General features: G+C 42.6%; 1 protein-coding gene across 1 annotated transcript in view; it reads right to left on the bottom strand.

The window, feature by feature from the left end:
• The window catches only part of frem2b (FRAS1 related extracellular matrix 2b), a 137,588-nt gene that overhangs the window by 59,143 nt on the left and 54,738 nt on the right, over positions 1–23,707 (bottom strand). The window contains exons 4-7 of the mRNA XM_079823951.1: positions 20,254–20,484; positions 10,686–10,811; positions 10,218–10,469; positions 396–545 (exon numbers count right to left, since the gene is read on the bottom strand). Coding sequence (XP_079680077.1) covers positions 396–545; positions 10,218–10,469; positions 10,686–10,811; positions 20,254–20,484 — 759 coding nt within the window. The remainder of the gene's footprint in view (positions 1–395; positions 546–10,217; positions 10,470–10,685; positions 10,812–20,253; positions 20,485–23,707) is intronic.

The raw sequence follows: 23,707 nt of genomic DNA, 5'->3' as shown, positions 1-23,707 counted from the left end.
GCCAGAATGAGCTACAATGTGAGCCAGATCAGACAGTCAGGCAGACTCTACGAGTAAATCGTATGAGGACAACCTATAAACAGACACTTACAACAATGTGGAAAGTGTTCAAAACACTGTCATGTCCTGAATGTTTCTACAACATTAGTATTTCTAGATCATGGTAGATAGAGGCACTGAAGACCTTGTCAGTAAGAGCGGGTGCCTTCTGGCGCTGTCTATTTTTGTGTATGTTGTAACGCCTGTGGGGCTTGTAACAGCATAGTATTGTCTGTATGGTGTGGATTTCTCAAAATACAAGCTTGACAATGTATTATATTTACTGAGCATGTTAACAGTAATTATGTAAAAGCATCTGCACAAAGAACTACCATATATGTTTGTCTGATACATACCTTCAGCTGAAACAGGGTCAGTCTTTCGAGAACGCACTGTGACCGTTCCAGTTTTGGAAAGATCACTTCCTGTTCTCCAAACCCGGACTTCAACATAACCATCACTCTCATCTACATGGTACTCCATTTCTCCGAAATAAAATACTGGTGCTGCAAGACAATACAGGAGATGTTTAATGGAAGGAACAATCTAGATATAAGCATGATCACCACATGAGTAATGACTTAACATAAAAGAAAATATTTAGAAGAACTGTTATTGTTAATTTTATGAAAGTCAATGGGGTCTAAAACAACACTAGATAACTTTACTTATACAGACAAAGAAACCCAAACATATTTTGTGTCCCACAGAAAAAAGAAAGTCATAAAGGTTTGTATTGAAGGTGAGTAAATGATGACATATTTTTTTGGGGTGAAGAACTATCCCTTTAAGAATGAAGAGCAGACTGAGGCAACTTTAACAAAAGGTACGGGGATGTGGAGACAGACGGGCTCGCATGGACCTGTCTGTCTGCAGTTAACACTTTACCCATCTTAGAATCCAGTGCCAAATCCTTGTTCATAGCTCGCTAACACCCTATCTGCTGGTGAAAGGTCTATGTCACACTCAGCTTCTGAATGTGTTTTCTTGGAAGGCAAAGTGTCATGTACTGAATCTGATTGAGGGTAAGACATTGAGGGTGTTGAAGGGGTTTAAGCTGCTATACGTCCACAGTAGGAAGCACGTCTAAGCACAAGGAAAATAAACATTCTCTCTTTTCCTCTCGTTTTATTCTTGTGTGGCATGGAGGTCTCACAGGTGATGTGATAAAAAAAAACAGCAGGTTCCTTTTTACCCGTAAACTAGCGCGTAGCCAGAGCTTCAGACTGACAGCAGAAGGTCTGGACTCCATCGCAGCTTTCATTGGTCAAGGACCGCCCAATAGGACATTTGACTGACATGTAACGCGACCAATCACAGTTAGTTTTGTTCCGCGCCATGTGTAGGGGCATGAAAATGTAAAGTCGATGTCCCTGCAATAACAGACCGGCGTACGTCTATAAATTATTTATTCAAGAACGTTGTGCAAGTTTACTGCAACAGTGGAGCTGCAAACTACATACATTTGAAAACCCAGCGTTTAGTTGATCCTGTAAGTGTTCATTGTGAAAGTTGTAAACACGACGGTGTTCTTCAACGAGGGAGTTTGGAGTCACGGCATTTGTTTCTAGGCCGACCGTTAAAGAACGCAACACACACGTCTCACGGACATCCTGTAGAATTCAACCAATCAGATGACGACTTCAAAACTCCAGAAGTGTTTCCAGATATGTGTGCCATATGAATCAGACATTCAGCCAATGGTCCGTGCGCGTGACATCTGAGGCTGAGACTACCCCTAAACTAACACTGAACTGTTGACGCATTAGGATGGAATGTACTATGAGGTCATGCAAGGTGTTTGGAGATCGTTTTTTCCACTAAAAAGCTTAAAATAGAACCACTTCAGAATTTGAGTTTTTGTTAGGGCCCATCATAGAATGATTTTTTTGAGTTTTTGTTAGGGCCCATCATAGAATGATTATTTCATTATGAGCAAATACTGACAGAGTCAAATTTTGACTGACAGAAACAGTTCAAAATATCCCATGCCACATTATCCCAAGTTTGACATCTGAATGCATGTATTTTGATTGATAACTAACTGAATGTTCAAACGTTTAGTTCAAATTTAATGTGATCGTGAATGAACAGGGCAGCTTGGACATTCTGCAAAATATTTCACACAGGTTTGGAATAACATGAAGGTAAGTTAACATGACAGAATTTAATATTTGGTTTTAAAAAAATCATCATCATAATGAATAAATACTCAGAATGATTTCTGAAGGACCATGTGACACTGAAGACAGAAGGCTGCTGTAATGGCTGCTGAAAATTCAGCTTTGCCAACACAGGAATAAAATACATTAAAAACATATTCAAATAGAAAATAGCTATTTTGAATTGTAATAATATTTCACATAATGTGTTTCCTGTATTTTTGATCAAATAAATGCAGCCTTGGTAAGCATAAGAGCCTATAATAAGCTTTAAAAAAAATCACAATGACCCTGAAAACCCTTAAGAGTGGTGCTTTTCTATTCCAAACTTGCCATCACAATGCAGCTGATTAGTATTGCTTAAGTATGAGTAATAGTAATAATAGTTTCAAATTTCCTTTTTAATGTGCTGAAACAACTTGCATTAATGATCAAAGGCTAAACTTAAACTCACAAAAAAAAAGTTTACATGCTTCACCTGCAATAAAACGTGCAAAACAATCGTGTGAAGTTGTGTAAAAACTCACAGGGGGCTAATGTGTCTTTAGGCACTGCCTAGAGCATTGTGTCCAAGGGCGAAAATTGTTCATGATGTGAAAATCCCATTATAAAATGTACACTTCAGAAAAACAGTGAGGCAGTTATCTCCAGCTTTATCTAGGTCTTAGAGACACATTAAATATAACTGCATGATGTGTCTTGGCATTGCCAGAGCCTGTCCCAGCAGAGACATAAAGTACTGTGGGCGATCGGAAGGTGATATAAAATGAGTGCTTTGGTTTTGCTTGTTGCGTGGGTGCATTTTAGTGTGTCTCACTGCTCCCACAATCAGATATGGTTCATTTGTAAAAGGTACAAACAGTCAGCTTCAAAGCACCACCATCCATTAACTGAAAGGCAAACCATTGGCTCCTACACGACCCAAACCCAAACTCAGGCGCATCAGAGTGGATTAGGTTACCCGTGTGGCAGTCTGCCATGGTGCTAGTGGGATAAATTTGAACTACTGAGGGGTTTCTTTTCTTTAAAGGATCTGCATTTAGGTACATTATCTTTCCAAAACTTGAATTATCTGCCCTGTAGCCTTTAGTACGCTCTGACACTCTTAACTGGCATTTTACTTCACTGCACATTTGACCACTTTGGTCAAAAGCTGCTCTATAAAGTAACTACAGCCAACAACCTTTTAACATGGACATAACCAGGAGACATGAATGCACAGCTCCCTCTCACCTCATTTCAACTCTCTGTAATTAAACCTCCTGGTGGAAAAATCCAAAACAAAGCAGGGAAATACAATCATTTCAAAGACTATAATTTCTTAACCATAAAATATTTCTTCCTATTTCTAAAATAATGTTTATTGTGACATTCCCACTGATGGAATTTCTCTTTTTCACAACATTTTTAAATTGTAATACATTTTACACACGCAGCAAAACATTAGTTTTCTTTGTGGGGACTATCCATTACTATCCATTGACGTAATGTTTTTCTAGTGTACAAACCGTATATTCTATCCCATAACCCTAACCCTCTGCATTTTTACATTTAAAAAAAAAAATATTTAGCAGGTTTATTAATTCGTTTACCTTGTGGGGACCGCTGGCTGGTGCACAAGTAGGGGAGCTGAGTTTTTATTAACCTTGTGGGGACATTTGGTCCTCACAATGTAGGTTAAACAAGTACACACTCAAACACATGTATATGAATGTATATGTATATGTATATGTACATGTATAGCACAGTGTACATCTGATTTAAACACTTGGTGTTAGCCTGGGGAGCTTGGCAGAATGTATCCTGGGAGTCTGGTGAGCGGTTCACACATCTACGCACAGACACGTTTGTGCGCTTGAACTTTCCTTAGCATTCCCACAGAGCGACAGCATTTATAAAAAGCAAAGACCTCTGGGTGGAAGAAAATGGCAGAACACATTAGCACAGCGCTAAGTGTTTTTCAGTGAGAACACATTGTACACCTTTCCACAGGAGCTCTCCAATGAGTCTGAAATGACTGAAAAGGTAATTTTCTTGAAAAAAGCACCAGGACAGGTAATTGTCTTGCAAAAAAGCAGGTCACATTTATTCAACCGCAAAAAAAAAAAAAGTTAAAATTTTTCTTTAAATAATGTACAACCAGGACAAACGGATGAGGAAGGAAACGGAATCTAACAGGATTCCCTCAATCACTAACTTCACCACAGGTCATCTGCCTTGTCTCCTCCAGGCTGAAGACTGAATCTTAATAATAGGCTCCAGACAGACAGCCACCTACATTCATTTTGCTCTCTCCGGATACTTCCAATCTCTCTCTCCAAGTGGTCCATCCCTCCAAGTGGTCCATCCATAATCATAGCTTTATTAGACCAACAAACATTCACTGCCTGACATCAAGCAGCATATTAGTGAGCCTGATCCTTAGGTACAAGTATCCTCTTGTTTTACAGTTACAATAACTCACGCACAGTTCTTTCTCTTCGCTCACGAGGGTGATTTTTACCATATCCAGCAGCAATTACTGCAGCGTGCAAGAACACGTCCCCACCACACTCGTTATCAACACGCAGATTTTCTAAATGTGATGTTGCCAGCTGATTTTAGTTACCAATACAATAACAAAAGGCTTGTGAGGACCAAATACAAGAATAGTAAAACCTGAAAAGGTCTGTATAAAGGCCCGTTCACACCAAGAGGATAACTATAAAGATAACTATATTAGCGTCCACACAAGAGGACGATGTCGTTCTGTTTATTCTAAGTTCGTGTTTGTCTGTCACTTTAAATGCTCGAGCTCGTTACAGCAGGATGGATTCTGATTGGCTGTCAATGTTTTTATCATTCATCAGCTGGATAAAATAGCTCTGAAAAGGATTCCAACAATATTGTTTCTCTTTATCATTGTAGTTGTGGTGTGAACTCTGCTATTCTTTAATATTGAGAATGATTTTTAGAACTTTATCTTTATCGTTATCTTCATTGTTATCGTCCTTGGTGTGAACAGGCCTTTAGAGTTAGGTTCAGAAGTAAAGTTAGAAAACCGAAATTACCCTTTTCTCACTATAAGCTCAGTATAAAAACAAAAGAAATCAATAGAACGTCCCAAACTGGAGAGTAAAACAAACGTGTTTGAGAAACTCAGTACAGACAGAATAGAGTAGTAGTAGGCCTACTGAAACTAAAGTCTGTCTATCTGTCTATCTGTCTGTCTGTCTGTGTCTCTGTCCATCTGTTCATCCGTCTGTCTATCTATCAATGAAAACCACCAAAAAAAAACCCACCACATTAAAGTCCAATGTAAGCAGGCTATTTTTACCCAGTGTTGCTGCTGTGCGTGCTCTGAGTACTCTAAGTAGGTGGCACTCAATAAGCTGACACGGTGCTGTCTTTTCTAAAAACAGTCGATCAGGTTTCAGGTGTATGCGTCATTTGCAAAGGCGAACGAGCACTGCTGTCAGACAGTAGCTCCAGGCGATGTTTTCGTCTCTTTCTCTCTTTTTTTTCTCCTTGCTGAAATTCTTGACATCAGCCAAGAATCTGGACTGGAAAACAAGATAACAATGAAGATGCAAACAAAGCCAGTTTCTACAAGGCAGTGCTGTCCTCCACCCTGTGTGTTTATACTTGACAAATCACCCGTAAGAAATAGGATCAACCTGCGAACTGATATGCGTAAATTGCCATTTACGTCACCTTGAAACTCATGAACTGAAGTAAAACTGAAAAAGTGCAAAAAACATTTTTTGTGTCCTATTTCTGTTGGCGCAAAAGTCAACCAATCAACCTACCGATCTACAGATCTATCTATCTATCTGTCTATCTATCTATCTGCAAACATGGTCAATTATCACCTTTTCAGTAATCAGTAAAGCAGCTGTAATGAAATGGTCACCATTTCAGTCACTTGACACCCCCCCCCCCCCCCTCTCTCCTGTCAATGTTTCACTTTCCTTACATTTGGAATGGCTTGGTGACATTCTGGACAGAGTTATAGATTGAAAAAGAGTCTCTGAGGTCGACCCTCATAAAAATTCTGACAGAGATATCAACGTGGCACCACAGTTGTGCTGACGCCTTCGGAGCTGACCCTGGAGTCTCAAACACGCCGTTTCGACACGCAGCGGTTTGAATTACATTGCAACGACCAACTGGTGGGAATTTCAGGCATGTAACCTCTGTCCTCTAAAAAGAAGGACACTTTAAACACCATAAAATGTTGCCATAAATAGTAATTAAATCAGCCTTATCCACGATTCAATTGCCCAGAGATAGGGGAGCTTCAATCCATAAGCTGTCCATCATCTGATTTCCCTACTGTTTTGTTTTCCATGAGATTTTTAATGAAAGATTTGCTTGTATAAACCAAATTACTTCAAACGCTGTTATACATCAAACACAAACTGAATAAATTTAATTTGCCGAAGTTTTTTCTTCTGGCATGTGTGTGTGTGTGCGTAAATGCAAATATATTTCAGACCTCCCACAAACTTGAGGGCTCCTTTTCCCCAACAGAATCTGAGTTTCATGTAGGTAGAAATTAAAAATCAGCGGTTTTTGTTGGATCTTTTACTTCCAGTCTACCCTGTCTGTGCAGGATAAGCATCAGTCTCAGGAGATAGCCGGGCAGCTGTGAGGGGAGGGGAGGCCCGGAGGTGTTGCTGAACAAAGAGGCACCGTGGGGAGATCTGATAGAGAACAGCACCTGTAACTATGCCTGGAGATGAGCGATAAGGTGCTTTCTGGGGCACAGATGCACGTGGGCACATGACTGAAAGCTGCTTTCTACTTCATATTGGATAGTCCTGTTTTTTGCTGCACATTTAATGTCATATTAAATCAAATTGAACTTTAAAGCCTTGTGCACTCGGGGGCACTTATCGCGCGCGCTCATCGCCAGCATTTTTCGAGACATTTTTGTATTCATACCCAAGCATTTTTCTACTCCCGATGTGCAGAGTGAATGTGAAAATTCACTCACTGGCGGCAGATGTCGCTTTTGATTTGATTACAGATCAAATAGGATTCGATTGAAACTCACATCGAATCCTATTTGATCAGCAATTCCTCTCCATAACAACTCCCTCTTATCGAGAATTTTGTAGATTATGTGGCATTTGGCATTTGTGTTCGGACAAAGCTCTACATTCATCTAGCCTCGTTGCATCTTTTTTGTCTACTTACTTCCTCTTCGTCGTTGTCTTCTTAAGTATCAATGTGTGCTCGGTTTTGTGCTTGAGCGGAGCGCCACCATCTTGATTTAGGCCTACTGTAATTTCAGCAGCTCCAGGCACGCGAACAAAAGCGGCAATCTCATTAGTTGGCGCGTCAAACCAAAAAAACAAACCTGATGCGTTTTCTTTTTTAATTATGCTTTTATGCCTGCCGTTTTGCACGTCGGTGTGCAGTGCACACCAGGCATGTACTGACCATAGGGAGCACCGGGACTTTCCCGGTGGGCCGGTCGAGTAGTGGGCCGATCAGTGAAGCGAGGGAGATCCCCCTCCACTATATTAGGTACTGTTTTTAAAATGCAGCGCATGTGTAACTACAAAAGGCAAAAACTCCAAATTTGTGAGGAAATGGCTTTACTTCCTGTTAATATTGGATTAAATCGTGCATCCACATACCGCGCCTGAATGCAAATGGAACGTGCGCTGCATTTCTGCCACTCTTTCAAGTGATAAACTGTGCAAGTCGCTTGATTCATTCAGTTTTTTTTTGTGTGGTGAATCTGCTGAAAGCAGTCACGACCATATAAACTGCAAGACGACGAGGGAACTTGTCAATCCAGCACCCTTATTATAATTTACCTTGCAGCTATGAACACTGTAGAAATATGGTGTTTTGACAGAAATGTATTTATTAAAGCTACACTGTGTGATGTTTTCCCCCATCTAGCGGTGAAAAGGTATATGACCATCCAGTGAATATTAGTTTCTCTTCCTCTCAATTCCGATTTCGTTTTAACTCCTACGGTGGCCGATTTAATCCAAGATTAATATGGCTTCCAGTTCGACCTCGTCCACATTCGACACGGTGCCATCGAGTGTTAAAACGCGAAGGCGAAGCTTGAATTCACGGGTATGACCCTCTTTGGCTAATGTACTTTCAAGATGAAGGGGCAACATGGCGACCCGCATTCGAACCCATTACCGCATGTATTTTCAATGGCATATTATAAACTTACGAGAATACTTTATTACTTGAAAGAAGTAAATATACATTAATGAGCACATTTATTTTTGAAAGAACTAAGTGTTTTTAGCTAAGAATAAACTAAAAAAGTTACACAGTGTAGCTTTAAAAATGTTGCTGTTATTACATATAGGCCTATATTAAATATTGGGGAAGATAAATCTCTTTCATAGTTTCGTAGTTACAACATGTTTACACAATTTTGTATTACAAATTGTATATTATTTATTCATTTATTTTAGAAACCATGGTAACGAGGAGCATGGTTTATCTTTGACTACCATCTTACTAATAGTTGAACTTTTTAATTTTAATTGAAGTAAATGTTAATTAAATTAGAGCTTGATGAAATCTAAATATCACTGTTTTACATAAATTAGGAGTTAACTTAACTCTTTACCAATGTTACTGTTTTTTTTTTTTTTAGACATTTCTCAAATTATCTTACGTTCTACAGAAAGAAAGTCATACAGGTTTGGAATGAGCAGTGAATTTACTTTACGGCATACTAGCTCAGTGCCTTATACTATCAAGTGCATTTCTATGTGATACAAATTAAATATTAATTAAATATTACTGTATTTGCAGTAAATTCAATAATAAGTATTATTTGTTTCTGTCCTGTTTTATTTATGAAAGTATTTACTCCAATTTAAGGCTCTAACCCCAGCAAAACATTCACGCGTGAACTCATGGGCCGGATGGGCTGCATTTGTACAGGGCCAGATTTTCTCCCTAGACCAGCCCTGGTGCACACTCACATTGGTGCCCTTTGTTTAGTCATGAGGTGTTAAATGTTGGTGATAAGCGCGGAAGATAATGACACTGGTGTGAAGAAGCCTTAACGATAAAATATACATGATGGTCTGTTATATACGTTTTGTTTATCATAAAAAAAGGATAGTTCATCTAAAAAAGAAAATGATGCCATCTTCTATTCACTTTCATATTGCTCACCCAATGTCAGTTCTTCACACATATAGTGATGATAACAACATTTTCATTTTATTAATTTAATTGAATTGTTTATGTTCAAATATTTAAATCCAAACAATTAAATTTATATACTTATAATTAAATTAAAATCTACCCCATTTTTTTAAGCACAGCTTCACTCTGAAAGGTTCAGACAGGTTGCTCTTTCATGCACGAAAAAGAAAGAAAGAAATCCAAAACAACATACTGGAATAATAACTCTCTCTACAGACTAAATAATCCATTCTCCCCACTTTAAGGTGAGGCTGCACCATTCTTTGCTTTCATACTTCAGGAATTATGGCTGGAAAATCGTTTCAAGGTTTGCTGTGGTGTTCAATAAATCCTATGAATTTAGATTAAACATTCAGTGTGATCTTGCCTTTAAATTTATGTGCTAGATCGCAACGGGACTGTGTTAAAACAAAGCCTCCGACAGCTTCCCAGACTGCTGCCTCAAATGGAAGCACCTGTCGAGAAAATGTTTTCAACCTGCTAGTGCCCCAAAGATTTAAAAGAATAGTTTGTTTAATAAGATGCCCTGCCTAAAAACTTCAGAGAGCTCATAAATATTTGAATATTATTAAAACAATTATCCAGTCTTTGTGTGCATTGCTTAAGCTGTGCAAAACACTACTAATTAAGTTAAATCCCACTCAAAAGGTCCTGCAACTGTGACAAACTCCTTTTCCATGTACTGCAGAACTTAATCCCAATGGAAAAGTTGCTTATATTTGTTAATGATCATCGACCTCAATCTACCCTCTCTTTTTGAAACAATATTACCAAACTGAAATATAAACAGCAAGCATGCCAAACAAATCCAACACAGTGAAAGCATCTCACCATCATCTGCATCAGGCAAGATGGTCACTCTGGTGGTGGAGAACTCCTGACCCAGACGGCCGCCCATGGGCATGCTGAGGGTGACATTAAAGCTTTCCTCTGCCTCGTAGAGTGAGTCATCGATGACGACCACACGGCAGTGCTTCTCTGTCTCGCCCTTATCGAAACGCAGCACACTGTGGTGTTCCTCGGGTCGGGAAATGAAGTCAGAATAGGAGAGCACCATGGTGGGAACCGTGCCCTTGGCTGTACCTGCACGGAAGAGGATAAAGGGAAGATTAGAGAAAGTTTTGAGCATTCAAAACAAATCTCACAGGTTTAGTCAGGGATGAATGCCACTTTAAAGTCTAAACGTGTACTGTAGTTGAAGAAATCTGATGCTTGAAAGTTTAGTATATTTAGTATATTACTGTATTTAGTATATTAACCTAAATTTGATTATTTCATTCAGCTCCAATCATAATTCACCTTGTTGTGTGAAGCAGACCACCATGAGCTCTTGGCTGACATCTCCAGATCTTCGCACAGGAATCAGAAGTTCTCCAATATCTTCCTCAATCAGGTATGTAGCCAAGGGGATGAACACTGTGGATTCTAGGGCAAAAAGCAAATCACATTTAACATGAATGCACATAAAATGACACAACTTTATAGACAAAGAAAGAAAAGAGTTACTGAAATCCTCATTCTGTGAGGAGCTTCATGGGTCCAGATGGATTCAGCTGTGTTTCAGACCTGAAGTTCTGTCAAAGCTTGACATTTATGTCTTCAAACAAACACCAAAGTTTCTAACCTTTTAAAAATGCATGAGTAACTTAAGTTTCTATTTCTGTATTTTTTATGTGCGATTGATCTCTCACAGCTGCTGTCAAAAAGTTCAGAACTTTATAATTTGACAGACCTAAGATTCATGATAAGTAATTGTAGTGGGAGAGATACAAATAAAAACTCTTATCAGAAGAGTTGGCGATGGATAAAACAATAGCAGGCATACGAGTAGCCCTGAAGAAAAGCATGACAGTTAATACTATGGTGTGTTAAGCTCCATGTATTTGTGGGTTAAAAACATTTGGCATCTTCACGGTCACCATTTCAATTAAATGAAACCCCTTTATCCGTATAAGACTTGACTTTCAGGGAGTATTGGGACAATATATGGCTGAGCAGCTCTCTAAGGACACTAACTGGCTTTTCTTTCAGAAAACGACATTAAAAACTTGATTATATGCTTTGTTCAAATCTGAAGCTTTCTTTGCACTTAGAGGCAGAAGATAATTAAATGAGATTGAACCTTTCAGACTGAGGCATTTAGTTGATTTTATGTCCTTGTGCAAGGGAATAACACAGGCTTACCACAGCAATTTATAAATGTCAAATGAACGTTATGTACCCTGCTCCATCAATCTTTACACTCAAGCACAACTAGACTATGTAATGTTATCCTCTTAATTAAACACTGAAATAAAAATAGAAAAGATCGAAAACGTCTCGGTTACGTATCTAACCCTCGTTCCCTGAAGGAGGGAACGGAGACGTACGTCGGAACTGACCGACGAATTGGGATCTGTCTTCAGAGACCAGTCTACTTCGAGTGTATTAGAAACGAGCCAATTGTATTGGCATGCGGTCCACGTACCGTCCCGCACCGCGGGTATAAACACGGAAGTGGAGTACCGCATATTGCTTTTCCAACTGAGGAGCCGAATAAGTGACTCTGCCCTTCAGCGGAAGCACAGCACCTGGCGACGGGACGTACGTCTCCGTTCCCTCCTTCAGGGAACGAGGGTTACATACGTAACCGAGACGTTCCCTTTCAGTCGGTCACGTTCGACGTACGTCGGAACTGACCGACGAATTGGGATCCCTACCAACACGCCAGAGATGCTGGCCCTTCCAGCGCCCTGCCTGAGCTCACTGGACCACTCCTATGTTGGAGTGGGAGTTAGGGCTCCCGGCAGGGAAGGTCAGTCACTGCTGTTCCTGCAAGACCCACTCTGCGTGACTACTGGATAACGCTGGGAAGCGTGCCAGTCTCAGGGAGATGGAACGCTGCGGAGCCACGTCCTCCAAGGGAGGAAAGGTGGAATACTCATAAGGACTAACCTATCAGGGTAGTGCAACATATGGCAGTCTCTGGGGTGGATCCAACCTGGTCCCAGGGGGGAAAGAACACACCCAGAGATGACAGAGCGGGGCTCTGTCAAGGGAAAGACACGGGGCTAGCCGAGTAGGGTAGCAGGTACCGTGGAAATACACATATGGGGTCGCCGTGAGGGGACCAACACATATGGAACCCAGCCTACACACACGTTCCACAAGCATACGGGTACAGGCCTGGCGTCAGACGGCCGCAACGTCTGACACCGAAGGGGTGACGGAGGAGCTCGACAGGGTTCACCATTTCTTTGGAACACAACTGGAGAAGATAAACGCACGAATCCGGCCATAGGCGGGAGTGGCGTAGCAAGCCGACACAGGAACGGGCACTTCACGTCTACCTGCCGTTGGAGGCGAGTACACGGGAAGAAACCGGCTCCACACGGAGGCTATAGAATCTAGCGAACGTGTTAGGTGTCGCCCAGCCCGCAGCTCTACAGATGTCTGTCAGCGAGGCGCCTTGAGCTAGCGCCCAGGAGGAGGCAACACTCCTTGTGGAGTGCGCTCGCAACCCGAACGGGCAAGGCACGTCTTGCGATTGGTACGCTAAAGACGATAGCATCCACTATCCAGTGGGCTAACCTCTGCTTGGAGACAGCCTTTCCCTTCTGCTGCCTCCATAACAGACGAAGAGCTGCTCTGAGGTCCTAAAGCTTTGTGTCCGGTCAACGTAAGCGCGAAGAGCGCGGACGGGACATAACAAAGCCAGGGCTGGGTCTGCCTCCTCCGAGGGCAGCGCTTGCAGGTTCACCACCTGGTCCCGAAAGGGAGTGGTTGGAACCTTGGGCACGTATCCAGGCCGGGGTCTCAGGATGACGTGAGAGTTACCGGGCCCGAATTCTAGGCACGATTCGTAGACCGAAGCGCATGCAGGTCCTCCACCCTCTTGATTGAGGCCAATGCAGTCAGGAGTACCGTCTTCATAGACAGGATTTTTAACTCAACGGACTGCAAAGGCTCAAAAGGAGGGCCCTGAAGTGCTCTGAGCACCAGGGCTAAGTCCCAAGAGGGTAGCGAGATAGAACGAGGAGGATTTAGTCTCCTCGCACCTCTGAGGAACCTGACGATTAAGTCGTGCTTCCCTAAGGTTTTACCTTCAACTACATCGTGATACGCCGCTATTGCTGCGACGTACACTTTCAGGGTGGAGGGAGACAGCCTTCGCTCCAACCCATCTTGTAGGAAAGAAAGCACAACATTAATCGAACACTTCCGGGGGTCTTCTGGCGAGAAGAACACCACTCAACGAACAGGTTCCACTTCAGGGCATAGAGGCGCCTCGTAGAGGGGAACCAGGTCCGGTTGGGCCAGTAGGGCGCAACTAGCAAGACCTGCTCCTCGTCCTCCCTGACCTTGCACAGAGTCTGTGCTAGAAGGCTCACAGGGGGAAACGCAAATTTGCGTAGGTCCCGGGGCCAGCTGTGCGCCAGTGCATCTGTGCCGAGGGATCCCCCGTTCAGGGAATAGTACCACTTGCAATGGGACGAGTCCGGAGTGGCAAACAGGTCTACCTGTGCGGCTCCGAAAAGATCCCATATCAGCTGGACGCTCCGGGGGTGGAGTCGCCACTCTCCCGGAAGTGGACATTGACGAGAGAGCTTGTCGGCTGTCTGGTTCAGCACACCTGGGATGTGAATGGCACAAAACGACCTCAGATGCTTCTGACTCCACAGGTGGAGGTGGCGGGCGAGTTGGAGCATGCGACGGGAGCGCAGACCACCCTGACGGTTGATGTACGCAACGGCCGGAGTGCTGTCCGTGCGGACCAGTACGTGTTTGTGCTGAAGCAGCTTCTTGAAGCGACTTAGCGCAAGACGTACTGCCATTAACTCCAGGCAATTGATATGCCAATGCAGCTGGGGCCCCGTCCACAGACCCGAGACTGCATGCCCATTGTACGTGGCCCCCCAACCCGTGGCTGAGGCATCTGTGAATACCACAACATGCCTGGACACCTGTCTTAAGGGCACTCTGGCCCGTAAGAACGAGGGGTCGGACCAAGGGTTGAAGGTTTGGCGACAGTACGGGGTAACTGGGACCCGATACTGGCCGCTCTGCCACGCCCACCTCGGGACTCGGTCGTGTAGCCAGCGCTGAAGCGGTCTCATATGAAGCAATCCGAGCGGCGTTACCGCGGCTGCAAATGCCATATGCCCCAGGAGCCTCTGAAAGAATTTCAGTGGGACCGCCGTCCTGCTCTTGAATGTATTCAAGCAGTTCAACACTGACTGGACTCGTTCCTCTGTGAGGCGCGCAGTCCGATTGACCGAATCCAGCTCCATGCCGAGATAAGAGATCCTCTGCGTGGGACAGAGTTTGCTCTTCTCTCGTTTGACCCGAAGGCCCAACAGGCTGAGGTGACGGAGCACCAGGTCCCTGTGTTCGCACAACTGCTTTGTACTGATATGCCTTCCCCTCGAACGCAAAGCATAAGAACGGTCTGTGTCGAGGGAGAATAGAGACATGAAAGTACGCGTCCTTCAGGTCGATCACTGCAAACCAATCTTGGGGACGGATGCATTCGAAAATGCATTTCTGCGTTAGCATTCTGAACGGAAGCTTGTGCAGGGCCCGTTTCAGAACACGCAGGTCCAAGATTTGGCCGTAACCCACCGCCTTTCTTGGGTACAATGAAGTAGGGGCTGTAGAACCCCGACTTCATATCGGCTGGAGGAACCGGCTCGACCGCGTCCTTCGCCAGTAGGACATCGATCTCTGAACGCAAGACATGGGCATCACTGCTCCGCACGGAGGTGAAGAGGATGCCCTTGTGCTTGGGAGGCCGGTACGCGAACTGAGTCGCGTAGCCGAGTCTGATAGTACGGATGAGCCAGCGAGACGGTCTGGGGGCTCTCTTAGCCAGGCCCCCAGAAGCCGTACAAGCGGGACCAATGGCACCACAGACGTACCCGGGGTGGGGCAGCGAGGTGGAACGCTCAGACCCAACCCGGACGGCCCGGAGGCGACCCGGAGTGGGTCTGATCGTTCCAGGGTGGGGCAGTGTGTGGGAGAGAAGGCCCGGGGGCGTCCTCTAGCCTCACACCACCCCCTGGCGAAGAAGAGAGGGGAAGCCAGGAGTGGCAAGGCCCGGGGGCGTCGCACACAGCCGGCTTGAGCCTCTCTGGGCCCAGGGACAAAGGAAACTGCTCTGAGAACGTGGGTACCGCTGGACTCCGGAGAGCCAGCGGCAGGACCGAAACCGAAAAATATATTCTCCCCCCGGTCCTCCTCCGGGGGCGGGAGGGGTGCGGACACCGACTCCCTGAGCAGTTCCCCTCTTGCTGGGCTGCCCGTTTCAGGGCCGCTTGCCCTTGTGCTTGCCAGCGGACTTTGCGGGACCCTGGACGGGTTGGGCTGCTGGGGTGGAGGCTGCTGCTTGGCTTAGCAGGGGCGGAGGCGGACGCAGGGAGACACCCTCGGCGACAAGCAGATGGAGGTGCTGCGGACAACGACTGGGTGGAGGCAGCAGCTGGTCGTCGTGGCAGGAAGTTTTTTTTAATTTTTTTATTTTTTTATTTTAATTATTATTTTTTACCTCCACCTGCTTCTGGGCCACCAAGAACTGCTGGGCACAGTTCTCGATGACGTCGCCGAAGAGGCCAGCCTGACAGACAGGGGCGTTGAGGAACCGAACTTTGTCGGGCTCACGCATATCTGCCAGGTTAGCCCCAGCTTTCTGGACCACTAGTGTGGACATCGCCTGACCCAGGGAGCGTGCAGTGACTTCCGTCACCCGGAGGGCGAGGTCCATCACAACACGCAGTTCCTGCATAACCCCTGGGACGGGACTACCCTCTTGCATGCAGGCCCATTATGGCCCTTTTGGCGTTCCATATTTTGGCACCAAATAGTTCCACACTGCTAAGTTTTTCCAATGCACATCCGGGCAGCCACCCCAGAAAGCATGGCTGTCAACTCTGAATCTGATTCAGCATGAGCACACTATTATAGTGGGAAACTCAGCATCATCATTTCCAGCGCATAACAGCCCTCTCTCCGATGCAGCAATTGACATCTGTCCTCCGCCAGAGCCCCAAATGAAACGCTAGGTCCCCCCTTTTTTCAAAAAAGGACCAGCAATCCCATCCGTAAGCTACCAGCAGGCATGTGAGACAATGAGCGTGGCCGTCCGACTTGACGGCACACGGCGCGCTGAACACTCAAGCCTCCAAGAAGAGGCACGGTGAACAAAGCGCCGACGTGGTCATGTTCTCATAAGGGAACATGAACCACCCACGAACAAAGTCTCAGCATGCTTGTGATGCAATAGAGGAGTGGGGGCCCACGGGGAATGTACCCGGCGGGGAAGCCCCACTATAATCCTCAGGCCACCAAGACTTATTAGCCAAAGTAGACCTTTTCCGGTGCACCAGAAAAGGAACTAGATCGGGGAATAAGCAATGGGACTCAACCCCGTTTGAGGTATCACAGTCACACCAGAGGACCGAGTGACGCGCTGGGTTGCCGTGGCAACCCCCGCTGTCAGCCGGCGCCAGACGGCACACGGCACGCTGAACGCTCGAGCCCGAACAACGCGCCGACGTGACCACGTTCTCCTGGGAGAACGCGGATCACCCACGAACGCAATCTCACATGTTTATATGCGAGAGAGATCGTGGCCGTCAAATGAGGACAGGAAACAACTGCATCCAGAAACACACGGTTTGAATGACATCTTGAAAAAGACGCAGGGTCAAACCGTGTTGCTCTTTTTAGAAGGAAATGCTCTTTTAGAAGTGCTGAAGCGCTCAGGGAGATGACCGCGGCTCACAGCAGTCCGATTGCAAGCCTGCATGTGAGCACTCAAGAACGGAAACGCCCAGCCAACCAACATAGGAACAAGTGTATGTTGCAGCGGCCGCTCGCTGACTCGCGCCGTCACACCAGCACCCAGGTAAGAGAGCGATCCTCCTCGAGACTCGTTTAAACACTCTTCGCAGAAACAGCTTGATACAGCAAACCGTTCGGCTCCGAAGTTAAAAAAGCAATATGCGGTACTCCACTTCCGTGTTTATACCCGCGGTGCGGGGCGGTGCGTGGACCGCATGCCAATACAATTGGCTCGTTTCTAATACGCTCAAAGTAGACTGGTCTCTGAAGACAGATCCCAATTCGTCGGTCAGTTCCGACGTACGTCGAACGTGACCGACTGAAAGGGAACTTGATCTTTGATGAATGAGCGTTTGCTGTTTTATATATATATATATATATAAATTTATATGGACCGTTTATATGGGCAATCGATTAATCGCGATTAATTGCATCCAAAATAAAAGTTTGTGTTTACATAATATATATGTGTGTACTGTGTATAATTATTATGTACATTTCAATATTTAAATAATATTTAAATAATGTATCTTATATATAAATATCTTCTGCAGCAGTTTATTTCTGCTACAAAAGAAGCAATATTGATATCTACATAGCATTGAAGGTACTATATATTGTGCTATTTTCTTACCCAAACTTGTCAAGAAGGCTACATTACATTTTTTGAAGGATATTGGTTACTTGTGCTCTTTTTGAGCACTTGAGCTTAACTGAGACTTGAGTGTCTGTAGACAGGCTGTTGTGTCGACCTTGATTTATTGTGGAGTTCTATTTTATTTTGACTTTAGAAAATGAGATTGCTCTCCTCACAAATCAACTGTTTCTTGTTTTTCACTGACGTGTCTCTTAGCTGTTGAGGACAAGTACATCCTTGAGCCTACATTCAGTATGGGTAAAATACTTAAAGCCACAATATGTAATTTTTTGCAGTTAGAGGTCACTTATTCAAAACAAAGTAGCTTGCTGATGCCTTGATTTCGCAGAGCTTTTATTATGCCACAGACGGCTGCTTCCGCTTCTTCCTGTCATGCATATGTGTGGTAACGCAGCGCTGTTATATCACATTAGATACATTTGTGTGTGTTATAATGCTGCTCTGTGCATTCCTCGGCGGCTACTAGACACTTGTTGCACAAGCTAGATCGATATTAGGCATTGGAAAATATGGTACTTGCGGTAAATCAAGAAAATTAGATTTAAACAATAAGACTAACTGTGTTGAGCTCTAACAATGATTTGTTTTTTGTTGATGAATGTATCCAAACAGTTGCTCACCTGTCAAATAAAAAACACAATATATTAAAGCGTCTTTGGTGTTTCCATGGTTTCTACAAAATACATACGGAAATCAAGGGTACGCAGGTATGATGTTATTAATGGGCGATGCATGGACACAGTCTGTGTCCTGGTTAAAATTGCTTATTTTCTTGTAAACGTTTTGGGATAATGTGAGTCAACAAAATTTATAAAATTTGTCTAGTGGTCTTTGGATATTTTAATCCAAACATCTTACATATTGTGCCTTTAAATTCTCTTAACTATGCCGTATGATAGGCCTAAAATGTCCACAACAACCACTGTAACACTATATGTAAAAAAAAAAAAAGAAAAAGAAAAAGAAAAAGAAAGAAATACTAGGACTATTTTGTTAATTTTTGTAATAGCAGGAAAGAGCACAAGATATTTTAGGGACTTCAGGTGTGAGATTCGCAGTGTAAATGTAAGCTCTATGGATAAAGCTCATTCAGTCAGATAAGAGAACAAAGGGACTGCTCCTGCTAAACCAGCCGTAGATCCTGCCATCAGAGGCTTGGCTGCTCTGTTTTGAAGAGGAGGAACCAGGATGTTATTCAGATGTCCTGGAGATATCATGCTATGATTAATGTACAGAGGGGTGACAGCTGTGATGCCTGCCCCCACCGATACTCCTTCTCCACATTTTTTCTTTTTCCTGGTCAAATTCTTTGTCTCATACACAAATTGTTGCATTACATTCAAGTAACACTCACTCAGCAAATAAAATATAAAATGTAATATTCCTCATTTCATTAATTGAATGTACTATTAAAGCTAACATAAACTGACCCGGTTTACTAACTTAATACAATTATGAGCATTTCATTGTTGTAGGTGATAAAGTCCGTGTAGACTTTCCTTTTTTGCCTGACTATTTTTTTTTTTTCAACCCATCCCCTCCAACCACTGAAAAAATCCAATTAATTCCTAATTGATAAAATCAAGTCCTGTCCAACATTCTTTCCTCTGTTTCTCTCAGAAATAATTCAGCTTACAGCAGTAAAATAGGTTGTGAATGCTGTTTTGAGTTGACTTTAATGTTGTCATTTGATTTGCCAGCCTGATATCAGAAATCCACAAATATATACACTACTGTTCAATATTTTGGGGTAAGATTTTTTAAAGAAAAGAATAATTTTACTCAGCAAGAATGCATGAACAATAAATTAAAGATCCAAAAAGCATGAACATTAAATTGAACAAAAATAAAGACTTTTATATTGTTAAAATAAATTATATTTCAAATAAACACTGTTAGAACTTTCTATTTATCAAAGAATCCAGAATTTTTTTTTATCACGAGCAGCACAAATGTTTTCATCATGGATAATAATAAGAAATGTATCTTGAGCACCAAATCAATGTATTAGAATGATTTTGCAAGGATGATGTGACACTGAAGGCTGACAATACACAATATTTCTCAATATTACTCTTTTTACTGTATTTTTGATCAAATATATATGCAGACTTGTTGAGCATAAGAGAAAATCTTACCATTCCCAAACTTTTGAACAGTTAAAATGTCCTTAGATTAAATACCCAAGACTAAACACATGACCTATGTTAGACCAAACATAGTTCATGTTAAATCAACATGTCTAATGACTGGCTGAAGTCTAAGATTGCTTGTTTAAAGATGAAATTTGTTTGAAAAAGTCTGGCTTTTGAAGCCTCATACTGATCTTTGTTGCTACCTTAACCCATTCTCAGCACCTGGATCCCATGCTTTGTCTTTTTGTGAGCTCACCGTCTCCGGGGTCAACAATTTCCACCGTTGCTGCCTCTGGGAACTCCAGTGCTCCCATGACAGGCTCTGACAGGACAATCTGGAAGGTCTCAGACTGCTCGTACAGGCTGTCCGACAAGATGCGCACCTTCCAGGTAGCAGTGGTCTGACCTGGGTTAAACTGGACTTGTTTCTGGGCCTTTCCTCTGAAATCTTTGTCCTTTTCAGCCGTACCATCTTTGGTGCCGATACCTTAAGAATGTAAGAGTAAACAAACTTAAAAGGACATAAATTGAAGCATTTAGTATTTTATAACAACAGTAGATTATGGGGCAGATTTACTAAACATGGCAAATTAGGGTGAGAGTGCAATTCCATAAAAGCACAAATGGGAGTGGACAGTTCTGCGCGTGATCTACTGATGACGCACAAATTAAAGCACACAGACACACCTGGATCATTAAAGGGTTAGTTCACCCAAACATGAAAATTCACACCCGTAAGACCTCCGTTCATCTTCGGAACAGAAATGAAGATATTTTAGTTGAAATCTGATGGCTCTGAAAGGCCTCCATTGGCACAATGGCACTTTACACTCTCAAGACCCTTAAAAGGTACTAAAGACGTCGTTACAAAGTCCATCTCACTACAGTGGTTCTAAAATAACTTTATGAATCGGCGAGAATAGTTTTTGTGCGCAAAAAAACCCTAAATAACGAAGCTTCATGATGCCTTGTTTTGAAATCGTCATCACTATGTAAGTCGTTATTTAGGGTTTTTTTGGCGCACAAAAACTATTCTCGCCGATTCATAAAGTTATTTTAGAACCACTGTAGTGAGATGGACTTTGTAACGACATCTTTAGGCAAGACCCTTAAAAGGTATTAAAGACATCGTTACAAAGTCCAGTGTAAAGAGTGTAAAGTGCCATTGTGCCAATGGAGGCCTTTCAGAGCCATCAGATTTCAACTAAAATATCTTCATTTCTGTTCCGAAGATGAACGGAGGTCTTACGGGTGTCGAACGGCATGAGGGTAAGTAATTAATGACAGAATTTTCATTTTTGGGTGAACTAACCCTTTAACATAATGACCAACACAATGTACAAGTTAGCGTCTGGTTTAAGACGTCTGGTGTTTTTTGGGGTGCAAACCAGTACATTTACGAGCGCAAGTGTTAGTAAATCACCTTGCGTGATTCATTTAAATAATCTCCTCCCATAAATTTGCACCTGAAAGGGAAACTCCTGCAAATACATATGCAATAAGGTAAGCCACAAAAATTACTGTGTCCATGCCTTTTCCACGCTATTTTATCACTGCATGTCTTTAGTAAATCCTGACAGTAGTTTTTAACGCCAAAAGAGGGTTAAGTAAATCTGCCACTAAATTATAGATTAAGCACTAGATTAAAGGAAAAGAGTCAAAAAACGTGTAGGCTTTATTTTATTTTTTATTTATTAATTATATTATGTACTAATTAATTGATAATATTTATTATTAGATTTGATTTTTTAAATAAATGAATAAAAACTTTTTAGGGACATGAGATGTAAATCTCCATGTACAATTATTTTTTATTTAATTTTATTTGGTTATTTTGCTAGACCTATACAAACAAACAAACAAACAAATAAATAAAGTGTTTTCTGGTGCTTTGGAGCACTAAGAACATAATGTTTTGCACATATACAGTCAAACCAAAATGTATTCAGACACCTTCAACATTTTCTCATATTATCACAGTTTATTCGCTATAGTTTAGAAAATGGTCATAAAATATGACAAGAACTCAGAGTTAAACTGTGTCAGAACAAATGAATCTTGATAATGTCAGATAACTTGGATAGAAAGGTATGTAATGGATTACAATCAACCAATCAGCTGTCAGTTGTTAAATTTAAGTACACAATTAGATAATACCAATTTAGCTCAACCAAGCAATGCTTCATTTTGTTCAGTCTGTGGTGTAAAAGATTGCATTAGCAATTAAAGAAAAACACTTATGCAAAACATGATCAGGTCAAAGTGTCTGTATATTTTTGGTCCCAAATTGATCAATTTTACTGGTAATCCACTGTACAAATTTTTTTTGGTGTAATATGTTTACTTTATTTTGCTATCCCCACTTACATAAATTAACTATATTGTCCTGCATCCACTAGTAAAAAATTATATCTGGTGTCTGAATTTTTTTTGGTTTGACTGTACTTTTGACAAAAACAGTTGTTAGTGTCATTTTGACAAACTGCTGCAAGGGATTGACAAAATCTCCTGTTTATATCACCTCTTCTGTGTTTCTATAAATCACAGCAGAGCTTAGAGAATAACAGCCAATGTAGAGAAGTTGCAGCGTGTGTGACGCAACCATTCTGTAATAAAGGCTTCAAAGAGCGGTGTGTCATTCTTTGGAAAGAGAATAAGATGAAGACTCAGAAGGCTAGTCCATCAACATCCCTCAGAAGATCAGATCCTCATCCTAGCCTGACAGTCCCGCTGGAGGATCTCTGGCCACTTGGGTTGAAAAGGGTTTTTAAACAGCCAGGAGCTTCATGGCAGGTGTGCCAAGTGGGCGTTGTCCCTGATAACAACACTAACTTTCCAACACAGAAATCTCAAAGGTCACCAACAACATAAGAGATATTAATATAACCCACAAATAAATAAATAACACAGAAAGAAGAAGAATTTCTGGGGAAAACTGCAAGGGGAAAGGCCAGACTGTAAGGGTTACGATGGACACATAATGATGAGCTTTGGTAAAGGAGGAGAAATTGAGCTGCCAAAAGAAGAAAGACTACTTTGAAGCAAATTTAGAAAGAAGTGCTTTGATATTAAGGTACATCACAAAAAAGGAGGGGTCCTGTCATGCCCTTCCTGCGCACGTGCCAGCATAAAATGCAATTATTCATAAAATATCAGTCCTTGAAGAGAAACTGAGGGAGAGAGTAAAAAAATCTAAATAATAATTGAATAAAAATCATCATTTCAAAGACTTCCTCGTCTCCTCACTTCAATACAGGAAGGTCTCTGATCCAGGCCCAGCGAGTGGCAGGCGAACAGCAGGACAGTAGCCTGTCTTACCGAGAGGCCCTGGACCGGAACTGAGGTGAGTTGTGGAATGGTGGTCAAGCTCAGCATGCGGATGGAATATTCATCATTGAGATGAGAACTTGTGGAGGTCTGTCAGTGTGATCCTGCACGTCTTATGCAGAGGTTTAACCCTTGTTTTTACAGTCGTTTCCATGGCAGTTTTTTTTTTTTGCTCATAGGAGAACACTCCATTTCTGTTCCCTGATGGAGTTTGGGTTGATATTACGATATTACACAGCGCCTGAAAATAGTCCCCAGCACGCTCTCTGTGCAAGCATATTGTCACATTGGTTATGTTGATGGAAGTTAGCCTATTTTCAGACGCTGTGTAATATCATTGCGCCGCTGCACACATGGTCCGGCACAAAGTTCCTTTACTACGC

Source organism: Gobio gobio, assembly GCF_949357685.1.
Source record: "Gobio gobio genome assembly, chromosome: 8".
In the NCBI taxonomy this organism is placed as follows: Eukaryota; Metazoa; Chordata; class Actinopteri; order Cypriniformes; family Gobionidae; genus Gobio; species Gobio gobio.
Note: the sequence above shows the minus strand (reverse complement) of the source record. Positions and strands in the feature narration are given on the sequence as shown.